This window comes from Ranitomeya imitator, chromosome 4 (genome assembly GCF_032444005.1).
Source record: "Ranitomeya imitator isolate aRanImi1 chromosome 4, aRanImi1.pri, whole genome shotgun sequence".
NCBI lineage: Eukaryota > Metazoa > Chordata > Amphibia > Anura > Dendrobatidae > Ranitomeya > Ranitomeya imitator.
In genome coordinates, this window is record NC_091285.1 from 448,436,733 (window position 1) to 448,461,979 (window position 25,247).

A 25,247-nucleotide genomic window follows, 5' to 3' on the forward strand; every position below is an offset into this window, starting at 1 on the left:
CTATCATATATACTGCAGTAATAATCCTTAAGGCCAGGCGCACACGATCTGGAAGTAGCAGCGCTTTAGACACAGCGAACAAGCTCTGCCGTCTATTGAACAGAGGTGAATTTGCATGTGTTCACTGAACTGTGCGGATTCAGTGTCCAATACTTACTATTTGTGAAACTTCTCTTGCGGAGACTGTCTCCCCAAGAGAAATTGACCTGTTGTGGTCTGGAAAGACGCACTGCATGTCATTCTCCGCAGGTGAGCCGCGGGCATCTGTGGACACATAGTGGACATGGTATTTCTTGAAATCCCAACCACTATGCTGTAACATCTGGCCGCTGCAGGTTGGGGACTGCATAAGTACGCAGCTTCCAACCCCCAGCAACTCCGGATCATGTGCACGTACTCTAACTTGTCAGATGGCACAATACATGATTAACATAGCCATGTCAGGTCATTTTGAGAAATTAAGGATTACTACAACAGAGCTATAGGATCAGAGCTATTGTCTGTACAAGAATGCAGTGCCAAGTGTAGTACAGCAATCAATTGCAATGTCTGGTCATCCGCCACCATATACAGTTGAATCGTATGTACCTGCTACTCCCAATATGTCCTAAACAATGGTGCGGAGATCCTGGAAATTGTGTTTGCCAGCCATCAACCTATTGCTGACAAGACCAAAAATGACTGTACTGATCAGACACAGTCAGTAGCGCCATTAATCATTTAAGGAGTAACTTCCGCTTTTTTTTTCATGAAATGGGTTTTAACTTTGCTTAGAGGGGCTGTCTAGGTTTGTCGTGAAAGTCTGGAGACTTCTGAATCCTTAGGCTATGTGCCCACGTTGCGGATCCGTGTGCAGAATTTTCTGCACCGTTTTTTAAAAATCCACAGGTAAAACGCATTGTGTTTTTTACCTGCAGATTTCCTGCGGTTTTTGTGTGGATTTCACCTGCAGTTTTACACCTGCAGATTCCTATTGAGGAGCAGGTGTAAAACACTGCAGAATCTGCACAAAGAATTGACATGCTGCGGAAAATACAACGCAGCGTTTCTGCGTGGTATTTTCTGCATCATGGGCATAGCAGATTTGGTTTTCCATAGGTTTACATGGTATTGCAAATCTGCAACGTGTGCACATAGCATTACCGCATGTGACCGCATCTGTGCAAATCACTTAGTTGTGGTCATGTGTCTGCATGGTTTCGCCACTGAGACCAGAAAATCTTCACAGCGTGCATGTTGTGGGGATTCAAAAGTTTATGGTAACCTAGTGTGACTGTAGACTTTCATCCCAAACCTGGAAACCTCTGTAAGGGCTCTCTCACATGAGCTTTGATTTTCTCCGTTATGCCATTGAGTCTCCAATCAAACTTGGATCAAAGTTTGATCAGAGTGTCAGCTTACTCTGTGATTGAACTCTCTTGAGTGAGGGAACCATAGCACAGGTGAGAAGTAGATGACTGTAATTTCTCCATTGTCTGAGCCTGTGGATGTTGACTGCATTTGGATGGCAGTCCGAAGTTTTAAACACACCCATAGATTTGAATGAGTGCATGTCATCCGATTTGCAGAGGGAAAACACTGATCAGCACTGCCCCATAGGATAACATTGGTATACCGGTAAGTAAAAGATTGGATAGATCTTGTCCGTATTACAGGTCCTTCTCAAAAAATTAGCATATAGTGTTAAATTTCATTATTTACCATAATGTAATGATTACAATTAAACTTTCATATATTATAGATTCATTATCCACCAACTGAAATTTGTCAGGTCTTTTATTGTTTTAATACTGATGATTTTGGCATACAACTCCTGATAACCCAAAAAACCTGTCTCAATAAATTAGCATATTTCACCCATCTAATCAAATAAGTGTTTTTTAATAACAAACAAAAAAACCAACAAATAATAATGTTCAGTTATGCACTCAATACTTGGTCGGGAATCCTTTTGCAGAAATGACTGCTTCAATGCGGCGTGGCATGGAGGCAATCAGCCTGTGACACTGCTGAGATGTTATGGAGGCCCAGGATGCTTCAATAGCGGCCTTAAGCTCATCCAGAGTGTTGGGTCTTGCGTCTCTCAACTTTCTCTTCACAATATCCCACAGATTCTCTATGGGGTTCAGGTCAGGAGAGTTGGCAGGCCAATTGAGCACAGTAATACCATGGTCAGTAAACCATTTACCAGTGGTTTTGGCACTGTGAGCAGGTGCCAGGTCGTGCTGAAAAATGAAATCTTCATCTCCATAAAGCATTTCAGCCGATGGAAGCATGAAGTGCTCCAAAATCTCCTGATAGCTAGCTGCATTGACCCTGCCCTTGATGAAACACAGTGGACCAACACCAGCAGCTGACATGGCACCCCACACCATCACTGACTGTGGGTACTTGACACTGGACTTCAGGCATTTTGGCATTTCCTTCTCCCCAGTCTTCCTCCAGACTCTGGCACCTTGATTTCCGAATGACATGCAAAATTTGCTTTCATCAGAAAAAAGTACTTGGGACTAGAGTTGAGCGACCTTGACCTTTTTAGAGTCGAGCCGGGTTTCGCGAAACCCGACTATCTCAAAAGTCGGGTCGAGTGAAATCGGCCGATTATGACGTAAAGTCGGGATCGACCGAAACACGAAACCCAATGCAAGTCAATGGGGCAGCATAGTCGGCAGTGAGTGGGGGCCAGGAAAACACCTAGAGTGCCCATTTTAATGTCAAAACCATCCATTCTTCTTAATGAAGCTTGTCAAGCGTAATTTACCTTATAATAATTGGAAGGCATTTGAAATTGGGGGTCATTTGGCTAAAGTTGTGGTGGGTAGGGCTGGTTCAAGTAATTAGTGGGCCCAGGAAATCTGGACCACGTCACGGCAGTGGAGCAGGGAGAAGTAAGTATTTCAGCTTTGCAAGTGCTGTGAACCTGAGCAAGCAGGGGGGGCCCACTCGTTGGCATTGGCACTGGCACAGGGCCCCTCAAAGTACAGCGGTGTGTTTGCACGGCGGGGGCGCCTCCCACCAGCAGCAACACTTTTGCGTACTATGAGAGGCCCTGTGCCAGTGACGTCGCCAACTAGTATTCCTCCCCCCCACCTGATGAAGGAACCTGCACTTTCATCTGCACCTTCCTCTTTGTCCCCGTGTAAGGTGGTATGGTATGCGGGAAGAGCAACCTGACTTTCAGCAGGGTCACAATGTTGTTGTGTAGCGTGCACGGGGAATGTTGCGTTATGGGTCAATGTACCAGCAGACTCATCTATCACTGGCTGGGCAATGGGCAGGATGAGGAGGAAACACAGATATAGGCCCAAAGAATAAAGTTGGCTAAATGCAGTTCAAAATTGGTAACACAGGAATAACCAGGGGGCATTGCAGTGGAGGACAACTGGAATGAGAGGCTGACACAGAGAGTAGGCCCAAATCAGTAAGTAGTCGAAATGCAGTTCAAAATTGGCAACCGTAGTAAACAGGCGGCACAGCTTTGTTCAGTGGAGGAGAACAGCAAGGAGTGGCAGACACCGATAGTAGGCCCCAACCCAACTAGTAGGCAAAATGCAGTCTAACATTAACAACTACTTAACGAGCGCCTGAAAACGGAATTTCAGGACAGGAAACCAGGAGAACAGCAAGGAGTGGCAGACACCGATAGTAGGCCCCAAACCAACTAGTACGCCAAATGCAGTTGTTCCGTTTAACCACAATTTAATGAGAGCCTGAAGATAGAAGTTCAGGAAAGGCAACCTGGAGAACACCTTGGAGTGAAACACACCATCTCTCTACACCCCATACCCAATTTGTAGGCCTAATGCAGTGTAGTTTCCAAGAACTACTAAACGAGAGCCCGAAGATCGAAGCTCAGGAAAGGCAACCTGGAGAACACCTTGGAGTGGAACACACCATCTCTCTACACCCCATACCCAATTTGTAGGCCTAATGCAGTGTAGTTTCCAACAACTACTAAACGAGAGCATGAAGATCGAAGCATTGGCGAGGAAACCTGGGGAACACCTTGGAGTGGAACACACCATCTCTCTACACCCCATACCCAATTTGTAGGCCTAATGCAGCGTAGTTTCCAACAACTACTAAACGAGAGCATTATGATCGAAGCATTGGCGAGGAAACCTGGGGAACACCTTGGAGTGGAACACACCATCTCTCTACAGTGGAACACACCATCTCTCTACACCCCATACCCAATTTGTAGGCCTAATGCAGCGTAGTTTCCAACAACTACTAAACGAGAGCCAGAAGATCGAAGCTCAGGAAAGGCAACCTGGGGAACACCTTGGAGTGGAACACACCATCTCTCTACACCCCATACCCAATTTGTAGGCCCAATGCAGCGTAGTTTCCAACAACTACTAAACGAGAGCCGGAAGATCGAAGCTCAGGAAAGGCAACCTGGGGAACACCTTGGAGTGTAACAAACCCTCTCTCTACACCACGGAAGGGCTGATTCTTAGGAAGGAAGGCTGTCGGAAAGAAGCAGGGCGCGTCCGAGGGTGATTATATTCTTATTAGGTATATACTCACCCTCGGACGCGCCCTGCTTCTTTATTTGTAATGAATGTTTATTTGCAATGTGGTTTTGACTTACTCTATTTTTTTGGTAAATAATGATTTTATTATTTTCATTGTTTTGCATCTTCTTGGCAATAATATAAAGAAGACGCGACAGGACAACACTCGGTGGATGCCATATCTGTGTTTAAAATTGAAAAAACCTTTCAGTTAACTACTTGCAGGAGAAAGTTATTGTAGCTGGTGGCCATTTTTAGTACTGTACCAGATTTTTGTTGTATGTGTTTGTTTTTAATGTTAAAATGTCTGCATTTGATATCTCTCCAGTATTTTCTTTTTTATAAGCAAAATACTTATTTTTATATTTTCTGATGTTGGTTCCAGGGGTACACGGGCAGCAGTGGTGTGGTCAGTGGAGGCCTAGTGGAAGGAGTGACCGCAGATAGGCATCGAAGGCCTAAAATAATAACACATGGCTGTAGGCAATTTTAAATTGGTTCCAGGGGTACACGGGCAGCAGTGGTGTGGTCAGTGGAGGCCTAGTGGAAGGAGTGACCGCAGACAGGCATCGAAGGCCTAAAATAATAACACATGGCTGTAGGCAATATTAAATTGGTTCCAGGGGTACACGGGCAGCAGTGGTGTGGTCAGTGGAGGCCTAGTGGAAGGAGTGACCGCAGACAGGCATCGAAGGCCTAAAATAATAACACATGGCTGTAGGCAATTTTAAATTGGTTCCAGGGGTACACGGGCAGCAGTGCCCTGGTCAGTGTAGTAGTAGTTGAAAGAATGGACCGCAGACAGGCATCGAAGGCCTAAAATAAAAAAATTGGGCTGGCTGTAGGCAATTTTAAATTGGTTCCAGGGGTACACGGGCAGCAGTGGTGTGGTCAGTGGAGGCCTAGTGGAAGGAGTGACCGCAGACAGGCATCGAAGGCCTAAAATAATAACACATGGCTGTAGGCAATTTTAAATTGGTTCCAGGGGTACACGGGCAGCAGTGGTGTGGTCAGTGGAGGCCTAGTGGAAGGAGTGACCGCAGACAGGCATCGAAGGCCTAAAATAATAACACATGGCTGTAGGCAATTTTAAATTGGTTCCAGGGGTACACGGGCAGCAGTGCCCTGGTCAGTGTAGTAGTAGTTGAAAGAATGGACCGCAGACAGGCATCGAAGGCCTAAAATAAAAAAATTGGGCTGGCTGTAGGCAATTTTAAATTGGTTCCAGGGGTACACGGGCAGCAGTGGTGTGGTCAGTGGAGGCCTAGTGGAAGGAGTGACCGCAGACAGGCATCGAAGGCCTAAAATAATAACACATGGCTGTAGGCAATTTTAAATTGGTTCCAGGGGTACACGGGCAGCAGTGGTGTGGTCAGTGGAGGCCTAGCGGAAGGAGTGACCGCAGACAGGCATCGAAGGCCTAAAATAATAACACATGGCTGTAGGCAATTTTAAATTGGTTCCAGGGGTACACGGGCAGCAGTGCCCTGGTCAGTGTAGTAGTAGTTGAAAGAATGGACCGCAGACAGGCATCGAAGGCCTAAAATAAAAAAATTGGGCTGGCTGTAGGCAATTTTAAATTGGTTCCAGGGGTACACGGGCAGCAGTGGTGTGGTCAGTGGAGGCCTAGTGGAAGGAGTGACCGCAGACAGGCATCGAAGGCCTATAATAATCACACATGGCTGTAGGCAATTTTAAATTGGTTCCAGGGGTACACGGGCAGCAGTGGTGTGGTCAGTGGAGGCCTAGTGGAAGGAGTGACCGCAGACGGGCATCGAAGGCCTAAAATAATAACACATGGCTGTAGGCAATTTTAAATTGGTTCCAGGGGTACACGGGCAGCAGTGGTGTGGTCAGTGGAGGCCTAGTGGAAGGAGTGACCGCAGACAGGCATCGAAGGCCTAAAATAATAACACATGGCTGTAGGCAATTTTAAATTGGTTCCAGGGGTACACGGGCAGCAGTGGTGTGGTCAGTGGAGGCCTAGTGGAAGGAGTGACCGCAGACAGGCATCGAAGGCCTAAAATAATAACACATGGCTGTAGGCAATTTTAAATTGGTTCCAGGGGTACACGGGCAGCAGTGGTGTGGTCAGTGGAGGCCTAGTGGAAGGAGTGACCACAGACAGGCATCGAAGGCCTAACATAACAAAAATGTCAATACAATGGTATTGTCAGTGGCAGGCATTGAAGGATGTCAGCGCATAGACTAAACATTGGTGGAGCTGTGAGATAATTTTGCAAGTGGTAGAGCACTGTTTGAGCTGGGGTGGGGGGAAACTGTCTTGTGGCCGGCGGTACAGGCCCAGGGCCCCTCATATTACAACGGTGTGTCTGACGTTGGGTGCGCACCGCCAGAGACACTTTATTGTACTAGGAGGGACCCAGTGGCAGTGCCGTCGACCAAAAGCGGGCTCACCCACCTCTTCAGACAAACTGCACTCTCACGGGTGCTGTCGCCAAGTGTCGATACCACGGCCCCGTGTGGGGAGTTTGGCCATTTAGTGAGGTGTAAACATGTCGTATGCTGGACAATCAGGTGCAGAAAATTACGAGATTGGAAAAGGCATTCAGAATAGTCCACAGGCAAGACCTTTTCATAGGAAAGCTAGGTGTCAACCGGGCAAGGTGGGGCAAAAGATTTCGAAATCCAGTTGTGGTTCATTTTAATGAAGGTTAGATCATCTACATTTTGGGTAGCCAGACGAGTCCTTTTTTTCTGTTAGTATTGAACCTGCAGCACTGAATACTCTTTCTGATAGGACACTAGCTGCCGGGCAAGCAAGCTCCTGCAATGCATATTCTGCCAATTCTGGCCAGGTGTCTAATTTTGATGCCCAGTAATCAAATGGGAATGACGGTTGAGGGAGAACATCGATAAGGGATGAAAAATAGTTTGTAACCATACTGGACAAATGTTGTCTCCTGTCACTTTGAATTGATGCTGCAGTACCTGTCCTGTCTGCGGTCATAGCAAAATCACTCCACAACCTGGTCAGAAAACCCCTCTGGCCAACGCCACTTCTGATTTCTGCCCCTCTAACTCCTCTGGTCTGCTGGCCCCTGCAGCTCGTGTGAGAACGATCACGGGCGCTGTGTGCAGGGAATGCCAGAAGCAAACGGTCAACAAGAGTTGATTGTTTGGTTGCTAATATAAGTTCCAAGTTCTCATGTGGCATTATATTTTGCAATTTGCCTTTATAGCGAGGATCAAGGAGGCAGGCCAACCAGTAATCGTCATCATTCATCATTTTAGTTATGCGTGCGTCCCTTTTGAGGATACGTAAGGCATAATCCGCCATGTGGGCCAAAGTTCCAGTTCTCAAATCTGCGGTTGTGCTTGGTTGAGGGGCAGTTTCAGGCAAATCCACGTCACTTGTGTCCCTCAAAAAACCAGAACCCGGCCTTGCCGCGCCACCAATTTCCAGTGGCCCCGGAAAAGCTTCCTCATTAAAAATATAATCATCCCCATCATCCTCCTCGTCCTCCTCCTCCTCTTCGCCCGCTACCTCGTCCTGTACACTGCCCTGGCCAGACAATGGCTGACTGTCATCAAGGCTTTCCTCTTCCTCAGCTGCAGACGCCTGATCCTTTATGTGCGTCAAACTTTGCATCAGCAGACGCATTAGGGGGATGCTCATGCTTATTATGGCGTTGTCTGCACTAACCAGCCGTGTGCATTTCTCAAAACACTGAAGGACTTGGCACATGTCTTGAATCTTCGACCACTGCACACCTGACAACTCCATGTCTGCCATCCTACTGCCTGCCCGTGTATGTGTATCCTCCCACAAAAACATAACAGCCCGCCTCTGTTCACACAGTCTCTGAAGCATGTGCAGTGTTGAGTTCCACCTTGTTGCAACGTCTATGATTAGGCGATGCTGGGGAAGGTCCAAAGAACGCTGATAGGTCTGCATACGGCTGGAGTGTACGGGCGAACGGCGGATATGTGAGCAAAGTCCACGCACTTTGAGGAGCAGGTCGGATAACCCCGGATAACTTTTGAGGAAGCACTGCACCACCAGGTTTAAGGTGTGAGCCAGGCAAGGAATGTGTTTCAGTTGGGAAAGGGAGATGGCAGCCATGAAATTCCTTCCGTTATCACTCACTACCTTGCCTGCCTCAAGATCTACAGTGCCCAGCCACGACTGCGTTTCTTTCTGCAAGAACTCGGACAGAACTTCCGCGGTGTGTCTGTTGTCGCCCAAACACTTCATAGCCAATACAGCCTGCTGACGTTTGCCAGTAGCTGCCCCATAATGGGAGACCTGGTGTGCAACAGTGGCAGCTGCGGATGGAGTGGTTGTGCGACTGCGGTCTGTGGACGAGCTCTCGCTTCTGCAGGAGGACGAAGAGGAGGAGGAGGGGGTGCGAACGGCTACAGCCAATTGTTTCCTAGACCGTGGGCTAGGCAGAACTGTCCCAAACTTGCTGTCCCCTGTGGACCCTGCATCCACCACATTTACCCAGTGTGCCGTGATGGACACGTAACGTCCCTGGCCATGCCTACTGGTCCATGCATCTGTTGTCAGGTGCACCTTTGTGCTCACAGATTGCCTGAGTGCATGGACGATGCGCTCTTTAACATGCTGGTGGAGGGCTGGGATGGCTTTTCTGGAAAAAAAGTGTCGACTGGGTAGCTCGTAGCGTGGTACAGCGTAGTCCATCAGGGCTTTGAAAGCTTCGCTTTCAACTAACCGGTAGGGCATCATCTCTAACGAGATTAGTCTAGCTATGTGTGCGTTCAAACCCTGTGTACGCGGATGCGAGGCTAAGTACTTCCTTTTTCTAACCATAGTCTCATGTAGGGTGAGCTGGACTGGAGAGCTGGAGATCGTGGAACTAGCGGGGGTGCCGGTGGACATGGCAGACTGAGAGACGGTGGGAGATGGTATTGTTGCCACCGGTGCCCTAGATGCAGTGTTTCCTACTACGAAACTGGTGATTCCCTGACCCTGACGGCTTTGGCCTGGCAAAGAAACCTGCACAGATACTGCAGGTGGTGCGGAAAATGGTGGCCCTACACTGCCGGAAGGGATGTTGCGTTGCTGACTAGCTTCATTGGCCGAGGGTGCTACAACCTTAAGGGACGTTTGGTAGTTAGTCCAGGCTTGCAAATGCATGGTGGTTAAATGTCTATGCATGCAACTTGTATTGAGACTTTTCAGATTCTGTCCTCTGCTTAAGGTAGTTGAACATTTTTGACAGATGACTTTGCGCTGATCAATTGGATGTTGTTTAAAAAAATGCCAGACTGCACTCTTTCTAGCATCGGATACCTTTTCAGGCATTGCAGACTGAGCTTTAACCGGATGGCCACGCTGTCCTCCAACAGGTTTTAGCTTTGCCACGCGTTTTGGGCAAGATACGGGCCCGGCAGATGGAACCTGTTGCGATGTTGATGCCTGCTGCGGCCCCTCCTCCTCCGCTTCAGAACTGCTGCCGCCTGCACCCTGTTCCCCCAATGGCTGCCAATCGGGGTCAAGAACTGGGTCATCTATTACCTCTTCTTGTAGCTCGTGTGCAACTTCGTCTGTGTCACCGTGTCGGTCGGTGGTATAGCGTTCGTGATGGGGCAACATAGTCTCATCAGGGTCTGATTCTTGATCAGCACCCTGCGAGGGCAATGTTGTGGTCTGAGTCAAAGGACCAGCATAGTAGTCTGGCTGTGGCTGTGCATCAGTGCACTCCATGTCAGATTCAACTTGTAATGGGCATGGACTGTTAACTGCTTCACTTTCTAAGCCAGGGACGGTATGTGTAAAGAGCTCCATGGAGTAACCCGTTGTGTCGCCTGCTGCATTCTTTTCTGTTGTTGTTTTTGCTGAAGAGGACAAGGAAGCGACTTGTCCCTGACCGTGAACATCCACTAACGACGCGCTGCTTTGACATTTACCAGTTTCACGAGAGGAGGCAAAAGAGCTAGAGGCTGAGTCAGCAAGATAAGCCAAAACTTGCTCTTGCTGCTCCGGCTTTAAAAGCGGTTTTCCTACTCCCAGAAAAGGGAGTGTTCGAGGCCTTGTGTAGCCAGACGACGAACCTGGCTCCACAGCTCGAGACTTAGGTGCAATATTTTTTTTCCCACGACCAGCTGATGCTCTACCACTACCCTCATTACCAGCTGACAATGAACGCCCCCGGCCACGACCTCTTCCACCATACTTCCTCATTGTTTTAAAAACGTAAACAAACTAACGGTATTTGTTGCTGTCACACAAATTACACGGTGAGCTATAACTTCAGTATGATTTAGCTACCCCTTTACAGGTGAGTGAGACCACAACGAAAATCAGGCACAATGTTACACACTCTGTTGTTGGTGGCAACAAATGAGAGAGATGCCACACACGCAGGACTGTCACTGAAGCACAAATGTAAATATTTATCTCCCACTGATTGATGTAGTGATTTTTTCAGGTAGATTTTGGAACCCAAATCAAGCTAAGAAAAATAATAGGCTTTCTACGGCCCACAATTGGAGAGAGAGAGATGGCACACCCAGGAGTCAAGACTGGCACATAAGCAGAAAGGGCAATATTAATCTCCCACTGATTTGTTTTTTTTTTTTTTTTCAGGGAGACTTTAGGAAAAAAAAAATAGAATAAAATGATTTTTTCAGGAAGTATTTAGAAACCAAATAAAATAAAATGATTTTTTCAGGGAGAATTTAGAAAACAAATAAAACAAAAAAAAGGCTTTCTATGGCCCACTGAGTGAGAGATGACGCACACAGGAGTCAGGAGTGGCACACAAGCCCAGAGGCCAATATTTATCTCCCACTTTTTTTTTTTTTTGTTCCAGGGAAAATTTATAAACCCAATAAAAAAAATAATAAATAGGCTTTCTATGGCCCACTATCTGAGAGACAGAGAGAGATGGCACGCTTAGGACTGGCACACAAGCCCAAAGGCCAATATTAATCTCCCTTTTTTTTTGTAAGGGAGAATTTATAAAACAAAAAAAAAATAAATAAATAGGCTTTCTATGGCCCACTATTTGTGAGAGAGATGGCACGCTCAGGACTGGCACACAAGCCCAGAGGCCAATATTAATCTCCCACTTTTTTTTTTTTTTTCCAGGGAAAATTTATAAACCCAATAAAAAAATAAAAATAAATAGGCTTTCTATGGCCCACTATCTGAGAGAGAGAGATGGCACGCTTAGGACTGGCACACAAGCCCAAAGGCCAATATTAATCTCCCACTGATTGATTTATTGATTTTTTCAGGTAGAATTTAGAACCCAAATAAAGCAAAAAAAAAAAAAAATGGGCTTTCTATGGCCCACTGAGTGAGTGATGATGCACACAGGAGTCAGGAGTGGCACACAAGCCCTGAGGCCAATATTTTTGTCCCACTGATTGATGTAGTGATTTTTTCAGGTAGATTTTAGAACCAAAATCAAGCAAAAAAATAAATAGGCTTTCTATGGCCCACTGAGTGAGTGATGATGCACACAGGAGTCAAGAGTGGCACACAAGCCCTGAGGCCAATATTTTTCTCCCACTGATTGATGTAGTGATTTTTTCAGGTAGATTTTATAACCCAAATCAAGCAAAAAAATAAATAGGCTTTCTATGGCCCACTGAGTGAGAGATGGCACAGACAGGGATGGCACTCTAGCAGAAATGTCAATCTTAATCTCCCACAAAAAAAAAAAAAAAAAACAGGGAGTGTCCTTCAATTACTGTCTCCCTGCAGTAATCTCAGCCAGGTATGGCAGGCAGCAATAAGGAGTGGACTGATGCACAAATTAAATAAAAAGTGTGTACAAACCAAAAAGATAGCTGTGCAGAAAGGAAGGAACAAGAGGATTTGTGCTTTGAAAAAAGCAGTTGGTTTGCACAGCGGCGTACACACAGCAATGCAGCTATCAGGGAGCCTTCTAGGGCAGCCCAATGAGCTACAGCGCTGAGGAAAAAAAAAAAAATGTAGCTTCCACTGTCCCTGCACACCGAAGGTGGTGTTGGGCAGTGGAAATCGCTGCAGCACAAGCGGTTTGGTGGTTAATGGACCCTGCCTAACGCTATCCCTGCTTCTGACGAAGCGGCAGCAACCTCTCCCTAAGCTCAGATCAGCAGCAGTAACATGGCGGTCGGCGGGAACTCCCCTTTATAGCCCCTGTGACGCCGCAGACAGCAAGCCAATCACTGCAATGCCCTTCTCTAAGATGGTGGGGACCAGGACCTATGTCATCACGCTGCCCACACTCTGCGTTTACCTTCATTGGCTGAGAAATGGCACTTTTCGCGTCATTGAAACGCGACTTTGGCGCGAAAGTCGCGTACCGCATGGCCGACCCCGCACAGGGGTCGGATCGGGTTTCATGAAACCCGACTTTGCCAAAAGTCGGCGACTTTTGAAAATGAACGACCCGTTTCGCTCAACCCTACTTGGGACCACTTAGCAACAGTCCAGTGCTGCTTCTCTGTAGCCCAGGTCAGGCGCCTCTGCCGCTGTTTATGGTTCAAAAGTGGCTTTACCTGGGGAATGCGGCACCTGTAGCCCATTTCCTGCACACGCCTGTGCACGGTGGCTCTGGATGTTTCCACACCAGACTCAGTCCACTGCTTCCTCAGGTTCCCCAAGGTCTGGAATCGGTCCTTCTCCACAATCTTCCTCAGGGTCCGGTCTCCTCTTCTCGTTGTACAGCGTTTTCTGCCACATTGTTTCCTTCCAACAGACTTACCATTGAGGTGCCTTGATACAGCACTCTGGGAACAGCCTATTTGTTGAGAAATTTCTTTCTGGGTCTTACCCTCTTGCTTGAGGGTGTCAATGATGGCCTTCTTGACATCTGTCAGGTCGCTAGTCTTACCCATGATGGGGGTTTTGAGGAATGAACCAGGCAGGGAGTTTATAAAAGCCTCAGGTATCTTTTGCATGTGTTTAGAGTTAATTAGTTGATTCAGAAGATTAGGGTAATAGGTCGTTTAGAGCAGGGGTCCCCAACTCCAGTCCTCAAGGCCCACCAACATGTCATGTTTTCAGGATTTCCTTAGTCTTGCCCAGGTAATAATTGCATCACCTGTGCAATGCAAAGGAAATCCTGAAAACATGACCTGTTGGTGGGCCTTGAGGACTGGAGTTGGGGACCCCTGGTTTAGAGAACCTTTTCTTGATATGCTAATTTATTGAGACAGGTTTTTTGGGTTATCAGGAGTTGTATGCCAAAATCATCAGTATTAAAACAATAAAAGACCTGACAAATTTCAGTTGGTGGATAATGAATCTATAATATATGAAAGTTTAATTGTAATCATTACATTATGGTAAATAATGAAATTTAACACTATATGCTAATTTTTTGAGAAGGACCTGTATATGCTCGTGTTGGCGAGCCCTAAGAATCTTTCTCGCCAGTATATTGTCTTCTTTAAAGAGGACATACTAACATAGTTAGCAAGGCCGAAAAAAGACATTTGTCCATCCAGTTCAGCCTATAATCCGGCAGAATTAATCCCCAGATCTATGTCCTTCAAAAGAACCTAATAACGGTAAGATACAATATTGTTGCGCTCCATGTGCTCCCGAATGTTAATGATCATTTGGTGCACATGATAGTGTGGTCAGTATGCCAGATTAGGATATTAAACGACCATCCTCTTCATATAGCTCCTTGGCAGTCGCTTAAATCTTCAAATGAGCCAGCATCAGATACAGGTAAAAGGCATATGACTTGCTACGTACGTCATATGTCTTTGAGGGATTAAAGACTACCATTGGCCAATGTAAATGCACCCTTCGATACAGGTACATTATAGGTGATGTCTTCTCTGATTGTAGATGTTATCATCCTTCACTACTTCTGGTCCTGACACCACTGTGATCTATCACAGCTTGTCTCTGCAGACTTTCCAATCTACCTTCTAAGGATAGGGCATCAATGTATGATTGGCTGGGGTCTGGCACTCGGCACCCCTGCCAATCAGCTGTTATTGGTGATGGCAGCTGCCGGCCAGAAGTACTCACTTGCAGAGCGTAGTGGTCGTGGTGGGGTAATACACTTCTGCCTCTGTAATAGTCTTTATGTGATGTTATAATTTTTTTATTTACTCGCCATCTCCCTGCGTGGAGAGGGTACACATGGAAATGTTTATTTTCTTGTTTAAAACAAAACCTTTTTGTAAAATATTAATATTGTCTGTCAGTAAAATACTACTGAAATGGTGACGGATACTCTTTAATAGTTTTTGTTGGCCATTTACCTACATTCTGGTGCAAGAATAGGCTTGCTTCAGTAATTCTAACAATGCCATAAAAATCTGTGTGGATGAATACATGTGTCGTATATTGGGAAAATAGGATAAAGACTCGTTCACGCTCGTCTGGTGTGATAAAAAAGTCAAATGCGGCCGATTTTAGCCTTGAGGTCAGTCTCACACGTCCAGATAATTCCGGTACCGGAATTATCCGTGTCCGTGCGTTTATGTGGCACATCAGTGTGGCACACGTGCGGCATCCGTGTGTCGACTGAGGACCACACGCACCGTGCAGGAGACAGCGCTACACTTAAGCGCTGTCCCCTGCATCTGGTGCTGAAGCTGCCATTCATTTCTTCTCTCCAGCATCGTTCGCTGGAGAGGAGATATTAATAATTTTTGGGGGGTTAAAAAAAAAAAAGAAAAAAAAAAAAAGATCCCTGTCCCCAACCCCCTCCCACCCCCTGTGTGTCCCCCGCTGTTAATAAAATACTTACCCGGCTCCCTCGCTGGCGCTGCTTCCTGTCCGCGCCGCAGCTTCTCCTGTATGAGTGGTCACGTGGTGCCGCCTATTACAGTGATAAATATGCAGCTCCACCTCCCATAGGGGAGGAGCCGCATATTCATCACTGTAATGGGCGGCACCACGTGACCGCTCATACAGGAGAAGCTGCGGCGAGGACAGGAAGCAGCGCCAGCGAGGGAGCCGGGTAAGCATTTTATTAACAGCGGGTGGGGGGGGCGCACAGGGGGTTGGAGGGGGTTGGGGACAGGGATGTTTATTTTAAACACCCCCCCCCCCCCCCCCCCCAAAAGAAAAAAAAAAAATTTCATATCTTCTCTCCAGCGAACGATGCTGGAGAGAAGAAATGGATAGCGGCTTCAGCAGCACGCTGGGGGGACAGCGCTTACAGTAGCGCTGTCTCCTGCACGGCACACTGACTGCACGTGACTTTAATGGGTCCGTGTAATACGTGCGCTCCCATGAACACTAACATGTCTCCGTGTTTTCCAAACGGACACACGGTCCGTGAAAACACGCTGACATGTGCAGAGACACATTGATTTTAATGTGTCTACGTGAGTCAGTGTCTCCGGTACGTGAGGAAACTGTCACCTCACGTACCGGAGCCACTGACGTGTGAAACCGGCCTTACATTGATGATGTGGTAATGTGTAGTGATGAGCGAGTGTACTCGTTGTTTGGGTTTTCCAGAGCACGCTCGGGAGGTCTCCGAGTATTTATGACTGCTCAGAGATTTAGTTTGATTTACAGCTACTAGCCTGCTTGATTACATGTGGAGATTCCCTAGCAACCAGGCAACCCCCACATCTACTCAGCCTGGTTAGTAGCTGTAAATCATTCAGCTGCGGCGATAAACTAAATCTCCGAGCAGTTACAAATACTCGGAGGCCACCCGAGCAACGAGTACACTCGCTCATCACTAATAATGTGCACTTGCACCTTTTTTCTATGGACTTATAGACTGTTTTCTCTTTCAGGAAAAGCACTTTGGATAATTTAAGCCTAAACAATGGCAGGAGATTGGCTGGGGAGCATTGTATCCATAAATTGTGGAAACATCCTTGGAGTGTACCAAGGCCTTGTATCTGCTGTTGATCAGCTTAATCAGACAATATCACTCACACAGCCCTTCCATAATGGAGTTAAGTGCCTCGTTCCAGAGGTTACATTCAGGTTAGTTGACGTTTTTTTTCTTATATTCCTCTGCCTTTGGTGACTGTACTTGTTGGTGTATGTGAGCAGTTAGGCTACGTTCACATTAGCGTTGCGCGCCGGTGCGTCGGCGACGCAACGCGCGACGCACCAAAAACGCGCGCAAAAACGCTGCGTTTTGCGACGCGTGCGTAGTTTTTTGACGAAAATCGGACGCACGAAAAATGCAACTTGTTGCATTTTCATGCGTCTGACGCTAGCGTCGAAAACGACGCACATGTTGAAAAACGCAAACAAAAAAACGCACGCGTCCCCTATGTTAAACATAGGGGCGCGTTGCCGCTGCGTCGCCGACGCAACAGCGACGCACATTAGCGTAACGCTAATGTGAACGTAGCCTAAAAAGGCTGTATACTGGAGGGTAAGCTCACTGTGCTGTAATAGTGCATGTAATTCGTACACGCAGTGGATATTTTCCATTACCACCATGATGGCTTATAATCAACACTACATCCATCGTTCACATAATTAATCTTTATACATTTAAGGGAAACTTATTCCGTAGCACCTTACAAGTCAGAGAAATAAAAATAGACTTGCCAGAAAATTAGCAGTACTGAAAATCTACAGTACTGGCATTGTGGTGGTGATTGTACAAAATCTCATCCACATGCTGCAGAGAAAATCCTCAACAAAAATGAGCAGACTCTGTGGAATTTAAGGGTATGTTTATGGTGTTTACTGTAGACTTTTTGCTCTGATTTGCAGGTGGAAATCAGTGAGTACAGTAACAGCAGTAAGGTAGATTTTAACATGAAATATTTTATGTAGATGTCATTCACTGTTCGTCTCCAGCTACGAAAGTGAGTGCCTCTCAGCAATCCCTCTAAGCAAACCTTTCACAATCTTTCCCATTCACAACTGTATGCATTCTTAACCCCTTCATGACCTTGGGATTTTTCGTTTTTCCGTGTTCGTTTTTCACTCCCCTCCTTCCCAGAGCCATAACTTTTTTATTTTTCCGTCAATTTGGCCATGTGAGGGCTTATTTTTTGCGGGACGAGTTGTACTTTTGAACGACATCATTGGTTTTAGCATGTCGTGTACTAGAAAACGGGAAAAAAATTCCAAGTGCGGTGAAATTGCAAAAAAAGTGCAATCCCACACTTGTTCTTTGTTTGGCTTTTTTGCTAGGTTCACTAAATGCTAAAACTGACCTGCCATTATGATTCTCCAGGTCAGTACGAGTTCATAGACACCTAACTTGACTAGGTTATTTTTTACCTAAGTGGTGAAAAAAAATTCCAAACTTTGCTTAAAAAAAAAAAAAAAAAAAAAAAAAATGTGCGCCATTTTCCGATACTCGTAGCGTCTCCATTTTTCATGATCTGGGGTCGGTTGAGGGCTTATTTTTTGCGTGCCGAGATGACGTTTTTAATGATAGCATTTTGGTGCAGATACGTTCTTTTGATTGCCCGTTATTGCATTTTAATGCAATGTCACGGCGACCAAAAAACCGTAATTCTGGCGTTTCGATTTTTTTTCTCGCTACGCTGTTTAGCGATCAGGTTAATGCTTTTTTTAATTGATAGATCGGGCGAAACTGAGCGCGGCGATACCAAATATGTGTAGATTTGATTTTTTTTATTTTGATTGGGGCGAAAGGGGGGTGATTTAAACTTTTTATATATTTTTTTTTTTTTTTTCACTTTTTTTTTTTTCACTTTTTTTTTTTTTTACTTTTGCCATGCTTCAATAGCCTCCATGGGAGGCTAGAAACAGGCACAACGCGATCGCCTCTGCTACATAGCAGCGATCTGCTGTTCGCTGCTATGTAGCAGAATTGCAGGTGTGCTGTGAGCGCCGACCACAAGGTGGCGCTCACAGCTACCGGCGATCAGTTACCATAGAGGTCTCAAAGACCTCTATGGTTACAATGGAGAAGCATCGCCGACCTCCGATCATGTGACGGGGGTCGGCGATGACGTCATTTCCGGCCGCCCGGCCGGATGCGGTAGTTAAATGCCGCTGTCTGCGTTTGACAGCGGAATTTAACTAGTTAATAGGCGCGGGCAGATCGCGATTCTGCTCGCGCCTATTACGGGCACGTGTCAGGTGTTCAAAACAGCTGACATGTCCCGGCTTTGGTGCGGGCTCACCGCCGGAACCCGCATCAAAGTGGGGCTTCTGACCTCGGACGTACTATCCCGTCCGAGGTCAGAAAGGGGTTAAATAGATCTCAGACCTAACGAGTCTGGTGTACTTGCTTTAAAAATACACGATGGAATCTACTATATAATTGTCTAAGGGTCACTTCTTTCTGTCACGGATATTCATTGGTCGCGGCCTCTGTCTGTCATGGAAATCCAAGTCGCTGATTGGTCGTGGGCGTTATGCCACAACCAATCAGCGACGGCCATAGTCTGTCAGCGAAATGGCCGCTGCTTTACTGCCCTGCAGTCATTGCTGAGCGCTCACACGGTTAATGCCCGCGGTCCGTCAACGCAGCTATTAACCCTGTGTGACCAACTATTTACTATTGATGCTGCGTATGCAGCATCAATAGTGAAAAGATCTAATGTTTCAAATAATAATTAAAAAAAAAGTTCTCACTTTCCAAGGTTGGGCGCTGTCCTTGGCAGTGCAAACGGCAGGTTCCGGTGCCAAGGATACTATGCGAAAAGGACCTGCCATGATGTCGCGGTCATGTGGCCGCGACATCATCACAGGTCCTGCGCTCATACCAACCCTGGGACCGGAAGCTGCCGTGTGCACCGCACACAGGGCCAGGACTTCAAGGGGCCTTCGGAAGGTGAGTATATGTTTATTTTTAATTTTAAGTCTTTTTTTAACCACGCATATAGTGCCCACATTGCTCTGTATTACATGGGCTGTTATATACTACATCTCTGTGCTATATATTATGTAGCTGGGCAATATACTATGTGACTGTCCAATATACTACGTGGCTGACCAATATACTACATACCTGTGCAATAGAGTACATGGCTATGTTATATACTACGTAGCTGTGTTATATACTACGTCGGTTGTGTTATATACTACGTCACTGTGCAATATAGTACGTAGCCTGTGCTATATACTACCTACATATTCTAGAATACCCGATACTTTAGAATCGGGCCACCATCTAGTAGCTATATAATCTTGATGTTAAATTGAGCATTTTATGATGTATCTATAGTGAGAGCTCATGAGTCCAGGTGTATTGTCTCCACCAACCTATGGTTATGGATAGCTACAGCCTGTATTCTGAAGTTAGAGATTTCAGGAGCTGGGATAAGGGACACTTTGGAACTATCAATGGGGTTTGGTGTGTGGAGATTTAAGGGGTTGTTACCATCCAAAACACTTTAGGCTATAAGCTGCAAGCGTTATATCAAAACAAACTCATTTTTACTTAGGCCTCATTCACACGTCAGTTTTTCTTATACAACTGTTTCTTTGTTGTTTTTTTTTCTCACTGATATGCCGATGGTGTAGTTCACCTGTCAGATTTTTGCCTCAGACTGAATGGTCTATGCAAAAATGCAGAGACACATCTGATATTGACCAGTCTGTCGGATCAAAATTTGCAAACAAGTCTGAGTCTGTGAAAAAAGAATGCCATCCATGTGTTGTCTTGACTGTTTTTCATTGAGAGGAGAAGGTGTTTTGTTTTTGTTTGTTTTCCCTCCCCTCATTAGTGAAAAAATGGATTTATCTCTATGAAAATTGGTTATGAAACAGTCTTTCTCTTATGAACCCTGACTTCAAAATAAATGAAGTTTTACCCTCCCTGGGTTCAGCTCCGATCCTTTTTTATTTATTTATTTTTTCCTCCATCTGTATTGCTCACATCACATCGAGAGCGCTGTAGCATATCATTGTGCTTGTCCATGCAGACAGCATGATTCACTGAGCTCTTTGACTGGTGCAATGCTACCGACATGACATCAGTTCAGTATACCGAGACTGGGGCAGTGGTGAAGAGGAAGATTTTTTTTTTTTTTAGTGAAATGTCACCTATCTGCTTAAAATCTACAACATGTCAGAACTTTATGTACTTCACAATAGTTTTTCCGTTATTGACATGCTACCGATTTTATTTTAGCTGCAGAATTTCCACTTTGAAAATTTCACAGCTTTGTTTTTTTTTTTACTTGAAATGGTATATATGCCATCATAAATAAAATCGGTGATGTAATTTTGCAACTTGTGATTGCAAATCTATAATTTTGTCTACAGCTGTTATGTAGATTTATGTTCTCTGTGGTAGCTGACGCAAACAATCCATTTGTAGTCTGATCCTGTAATTTACTCCTTTAGTCGGTCTTCTTGTTTTTTTTTTTTTTTTTATCGATAAATGTTTGCACTGCAGTTCGTTTGAACTAAATAGTACAACTTTTTATTTTTTTGTAGATTTAGCCTATGTCGTACTTACAATTTTCATGTACATTTTCAAACTTTTTTTTTTTTTAATTCGTTTATTAATAACAAAAGGAATCATGTTACATACACATTTGTTTCCAAAGGTTTAAACATAATAACCAGTACATTTGAACTATATATTGACAAGCATACAATAGAATACTGTCTCAGTTATAACAAGTACTCTTTGGAAGCTATAAAGTAAAGGTGTTAAGTTATTTGTAACATATAAAAATATGGATCTTAAATTATACCTATCTCTACTCTAACTACTAATATGCCGCATTACCTCGTGCCTGTCGCCCATGCGATGTCCCCACCTAGTACCAAAACCAATCATGTTATGTCTACAGAGTCAGATGGGAGGAATTCCATCTACCCCCCCAAACATTTTTTTTTCTTCTTTTTTTTTTTTTTTTGAGGAAAGCACACATACCCTTTGTAGTAAATGTTGCACTCCCCATACTCTAATGGTACCATTTACAGTGGGTATGGAAAGTATTCAGACCCCCTTAATTTTTTTTCATGATTTGTTTCATTGCAGCCGTTTGGTAAATTCAAAAAAGTTCATTTTTTTTTCTCATCCATGTACACTCTGCACCCCATCTTGACTGAAACCCCCCCCCCCCCAGAAATTTAGTAATTTTTGCAAATTTATTAAAAAATAAAAGCTGAAATATGACATGGTCATAAATATTCAGACCCTTTGCTGAGTATTGAGTAGAAGCACTCTTCTGAGTTACTGTAGTACCAGATCCTTTGACCTCCTGATTCTCATTTTGGTCTGACATGCACTGTGAGCTGTGAGGTCTTATATAGACAGGAGTGTGCCTTTCCAAATCAAGTCCTATCAGTTTAACTAAACACAGCTGGACTCCAATGAAGGAGTAGAACCATCCCAAGGAGGATCACAAGGAAATGGACAGCATGTGACTTAAATATGAGCGTCTAAGCAAAGGGTCTGAATTCTTATGACCATGTGATATTTCAGTTTTTCTTTTTTAATAAATATGCAACAAATTCTACTTTTTTTTTTTTTTTTTTTTTTTTTTTTTTTTAGTCAAGATGGGGTGCAGTGTACATTAATGAGAAAAAATGATCTTTTTGAATTTACCAAATGGCTGCAGTGAAAAACTTAAGGCTGTGTGCACACGTTCATTATTTTTAGAGGTTTTATACAATAAAAAGTGATAAAATCGCAAAAAAGCATACATTAAGCATCCTATTATTAGAATGCAATCCGCAATGTTCTGTTTTTTTTTTTTTGTTTGTTTGTTTTTTTTTCCCGCGGCAGAATCGCATTCTGGAAAAAAACGCAGCGTGTTCATTCTTTGTGCGGAATCGCGGGGATTCCGCATACATAGGAATGTATTGATCCGCTTACTTTCCACATGTGGCTATGCCCACCATGTGGGAAGTAAGCGGATCATGTGTGGTTGGTACCCAGGGTGGAGGAGAGGAGACTCTCCTCCAGACCCTGGGAACCATATCATTGTAAAAAAAAAAAAAAAAACATAGCGTTCTCGCAATGCATTACTGGGAACGGGAGCATTGGGAGCGCTGCGGGGGACGCCAGAAGGTGAGAATATCACAATTTTTTTTTATTTTATTACTTTTAACATATCTTTTTACTATTGATGCTGCATAGGCAGCATCGTTAGTAAAAAGTTCGTCACACTTGTCAAACACTCTGACAGGTTGGTCACACTTGTCAAACAATCAGTTTTCCAAGCGATGCTACAGATCCCTTGGAAAACACTAGCATTCTGCAAGCTAATTACGCTTGCAAATGCTAGTGTTTAGCGGGAATACGCATGCCAATTCCGCATGCGATATACCCGCAGCAGGAGTTGCGGAATTTCTGCAGCAATTCTGCAACGTGTGCACTTAGCCTAAAGGGGTCTGAACGCTAGAGACGAGCGGTGTTCGAGTCAAACTGTTAGCCAATTTCAAATTCAAGCTGTTTTAGGCGGTGTTCGAGTCGTTCGTCGAACTCAAACAATTTGCTTAAAATTCGGGTGTTCGAGTTTCTGTTCGATAACTGTTCGTTCACAAGCCCAACTTGATGAGCACATTAAAACTGGTTATCATCGTTAATAGACTGTTTGTGTACGGTGTGGGGGTGGGGTGGGTTATAGATCTGTGCTGAAATAATGCGGATCTCCATTTTTCTTTTTTCTTTCCTGCATTTACAGTGGGGCGGTGCAGTCTCAGCCTATCAGCAGTGCACACACACACACACACACACAGCAATGTGCATGTGATGCACACAAGCAAAGGCATGTGTCATTGGCTGTGTATGTCACATGTCCTTGCCCTATAAGAGCTAGCCATTTTCACCGTCGCCACCATTTCCTCACTTCTGCAGCTTAGTGTTAGACGGCACTGCTGCTGCTGTGGGCGCTATACAGACTGAGTCTTTTTTGTGAGCGAATTTTCAGAGAGATAGGTTTAGGGAGTTGGGACTTTTCAGGGTAGGTTACAGCAGTTCCTAGCACTTTTTGCCAGGCAAGTCTGTGTCAGTGCTGTGCAAGTGTTTGTCACAACATTTGGTGTAATCTAGCTCAGCCAATCCTTTTGGGCTAGTAGCATTGTCTGATAGTCATCTGAGTCCGCCTGTGAAGCTAACTACAACGCCTGTGTACCTAAATTTTTACTGCATCTAACCCAGTAAATCCTTTTGGGCCTAGTACCACAGTTTGGCCACTCAGTTCTGCTCGGTTTTCATCCATCGGTTGTTGTGCCAACAACTACAGATACAGAGTTGCCAATTAGTTAAGCACTAAAATGAGTGGCAAAAGGCCTGCTGCTGGTGGAAAGTGGAATAGGCGTGTTGGAAAAAGGGGAAAAAAAGGGTTGTGTCCGTGGGGTAGGTGGTAAAGCAACAGTAACATCTGCAGAAGAAAGACCATCTTCCAGCCAAAGTAAGATGTCTACTTCTTTTCGTGGACAATCTGATATGATCCCTTTCTTACAACCATCGCTACGAGCATCGCCAAAAATTCCAGATGAGGCACAAAAACAGCAGGTGCTTGAACTGATATCAAGTGCTTGTTCAAGTGGGCTCTCCTCCATGTCAACTTCAATATCACAACTACTCCAGTCCTCAGAGTTGTCACCCCAATCGCACTTGCTTCCTCACAGCTCCCAAGTCTCCAGCTGCCCGTCTGAGTGTGGGGTAACACAGATGGTTGAGTCTGCAGAGCTGGTTACGCTTACTATAGCCTGGGAATCAGAGGTCTGCTCCAGAGCTTCTGTAAATCCAGACGAGGAAATGATCTGCACTGATGCCCAGAATCTTTGTGAGTCGGATCCAGGCCCAGATGAAGAAGGTTCTGAGCATAATGTAGACCCTCGTTCCCAAACTGTAACTCCTGTTGGTGGAGACAATGAGGAAGATGGTGAGACTGAGATACCTGATTGGAACGAAAACTTGACTTTTCGGTCAGGGCAGGACGAGGTTGGCTCTGAAGACGACTGGTGTGAGAACATACAGAGAATGATGATGACGAGGTTGGAGACCCCACTTACTGTCAACCCACAGTCTGCCAGTCCATGAGGTCAGCAGAGAAGGTGGAGGAGGATGCTAGTGACGAGTCTGACGACGAGGTTAGGTTGCACCTTCCTGGACAGAGACGGAGTACTGAAAGCACGTCAACAACTGCATCATAGTAACATAGTAACATAGTAACATAGTTAGTAAGGCCGAAAAAAGACATTTGTCCATCCAGTTCAGCCTATATTCCATCATAATAAATCCCCAGATCTACGTCCTTCTACAGAACCTAATAATTGTATGATACAATATTGTTCTGCTCCAGGAAGACATCCAGGCCTCTCTTGAACCCCTCGACTGAGTTCACCATCACCACCTCCTCAGGCAAGCAATTCCAGATTCTCACTGCCCTAACAGTAAAGAATCCTCTTCTATGTTGGTGGAAAAACCTTCTCTCCTCCAGACGCAAAGAATGCCCCCTTGTGCCCGTCACCTTCCTTGGTATAAACAGATCCTCAGCGAGATATTTGTATTGTCCCCTTATATACTTATACATGGTTATTAGATCGCCCCTCAGTCGTCTTTTTTCTAGACTAAATAATCCTAATTTCGCTAATCTATCTGGGTATTGTAGTTCTCCCATCCCCTTTATTAATTTTGTTGCCCTCCTTTGTACTCTCTCTAGTTCCATTATATCCTTCCTGAGCACCGGTGCCCAAAACTGGACACAGTACTCCATGTGCGGTCTAACTAGGGATTTGTACAGAGGCAGTATAATGCTCTCATCATGTGTATCCAGACCTCTTTTAATGCACCCCATGATCCTGTTTGCCTTGGCAGCTGCTGCCTGGCACTGGCTGCTCCAGGTAAGTTTATCATTAACTAGGATCCCCAAGTCCTTCTCCCTGTCAGATTTACC

The 25,247-nt window shown here is 45.1% G+C and overlaps 1 protein-coding gene across 6 annotated transcripts in view; it reads left to right on the forward strand.

The window, feature by feature from the left end:
- Positions 1 to 25,247, forward strand: part of EDC3 (enhancer of mRNA decapping 3) — a 91,388-nt gene that overhangs the window by 2,099 nt on the left and 64,042 nt on the right. For all 6 annotated transcript variants that reach the window (XM_069765710.1, XM_069765714.1, XM_069765716.1 and 3 more), the window contains exon 2: positions 16,227 to 16,422. In XM_069765710.1, coding sequence (XP_069621811.1) covers positions 16,259 to 16,422 — 164 coding nt within the window. In that variant the 5' untranslated portion in view covers positions 16,227 to 16,258. The remainder of the gene's footprint in view (positions 1 to 16,226; positions 16,423 to 25,247) is intronic.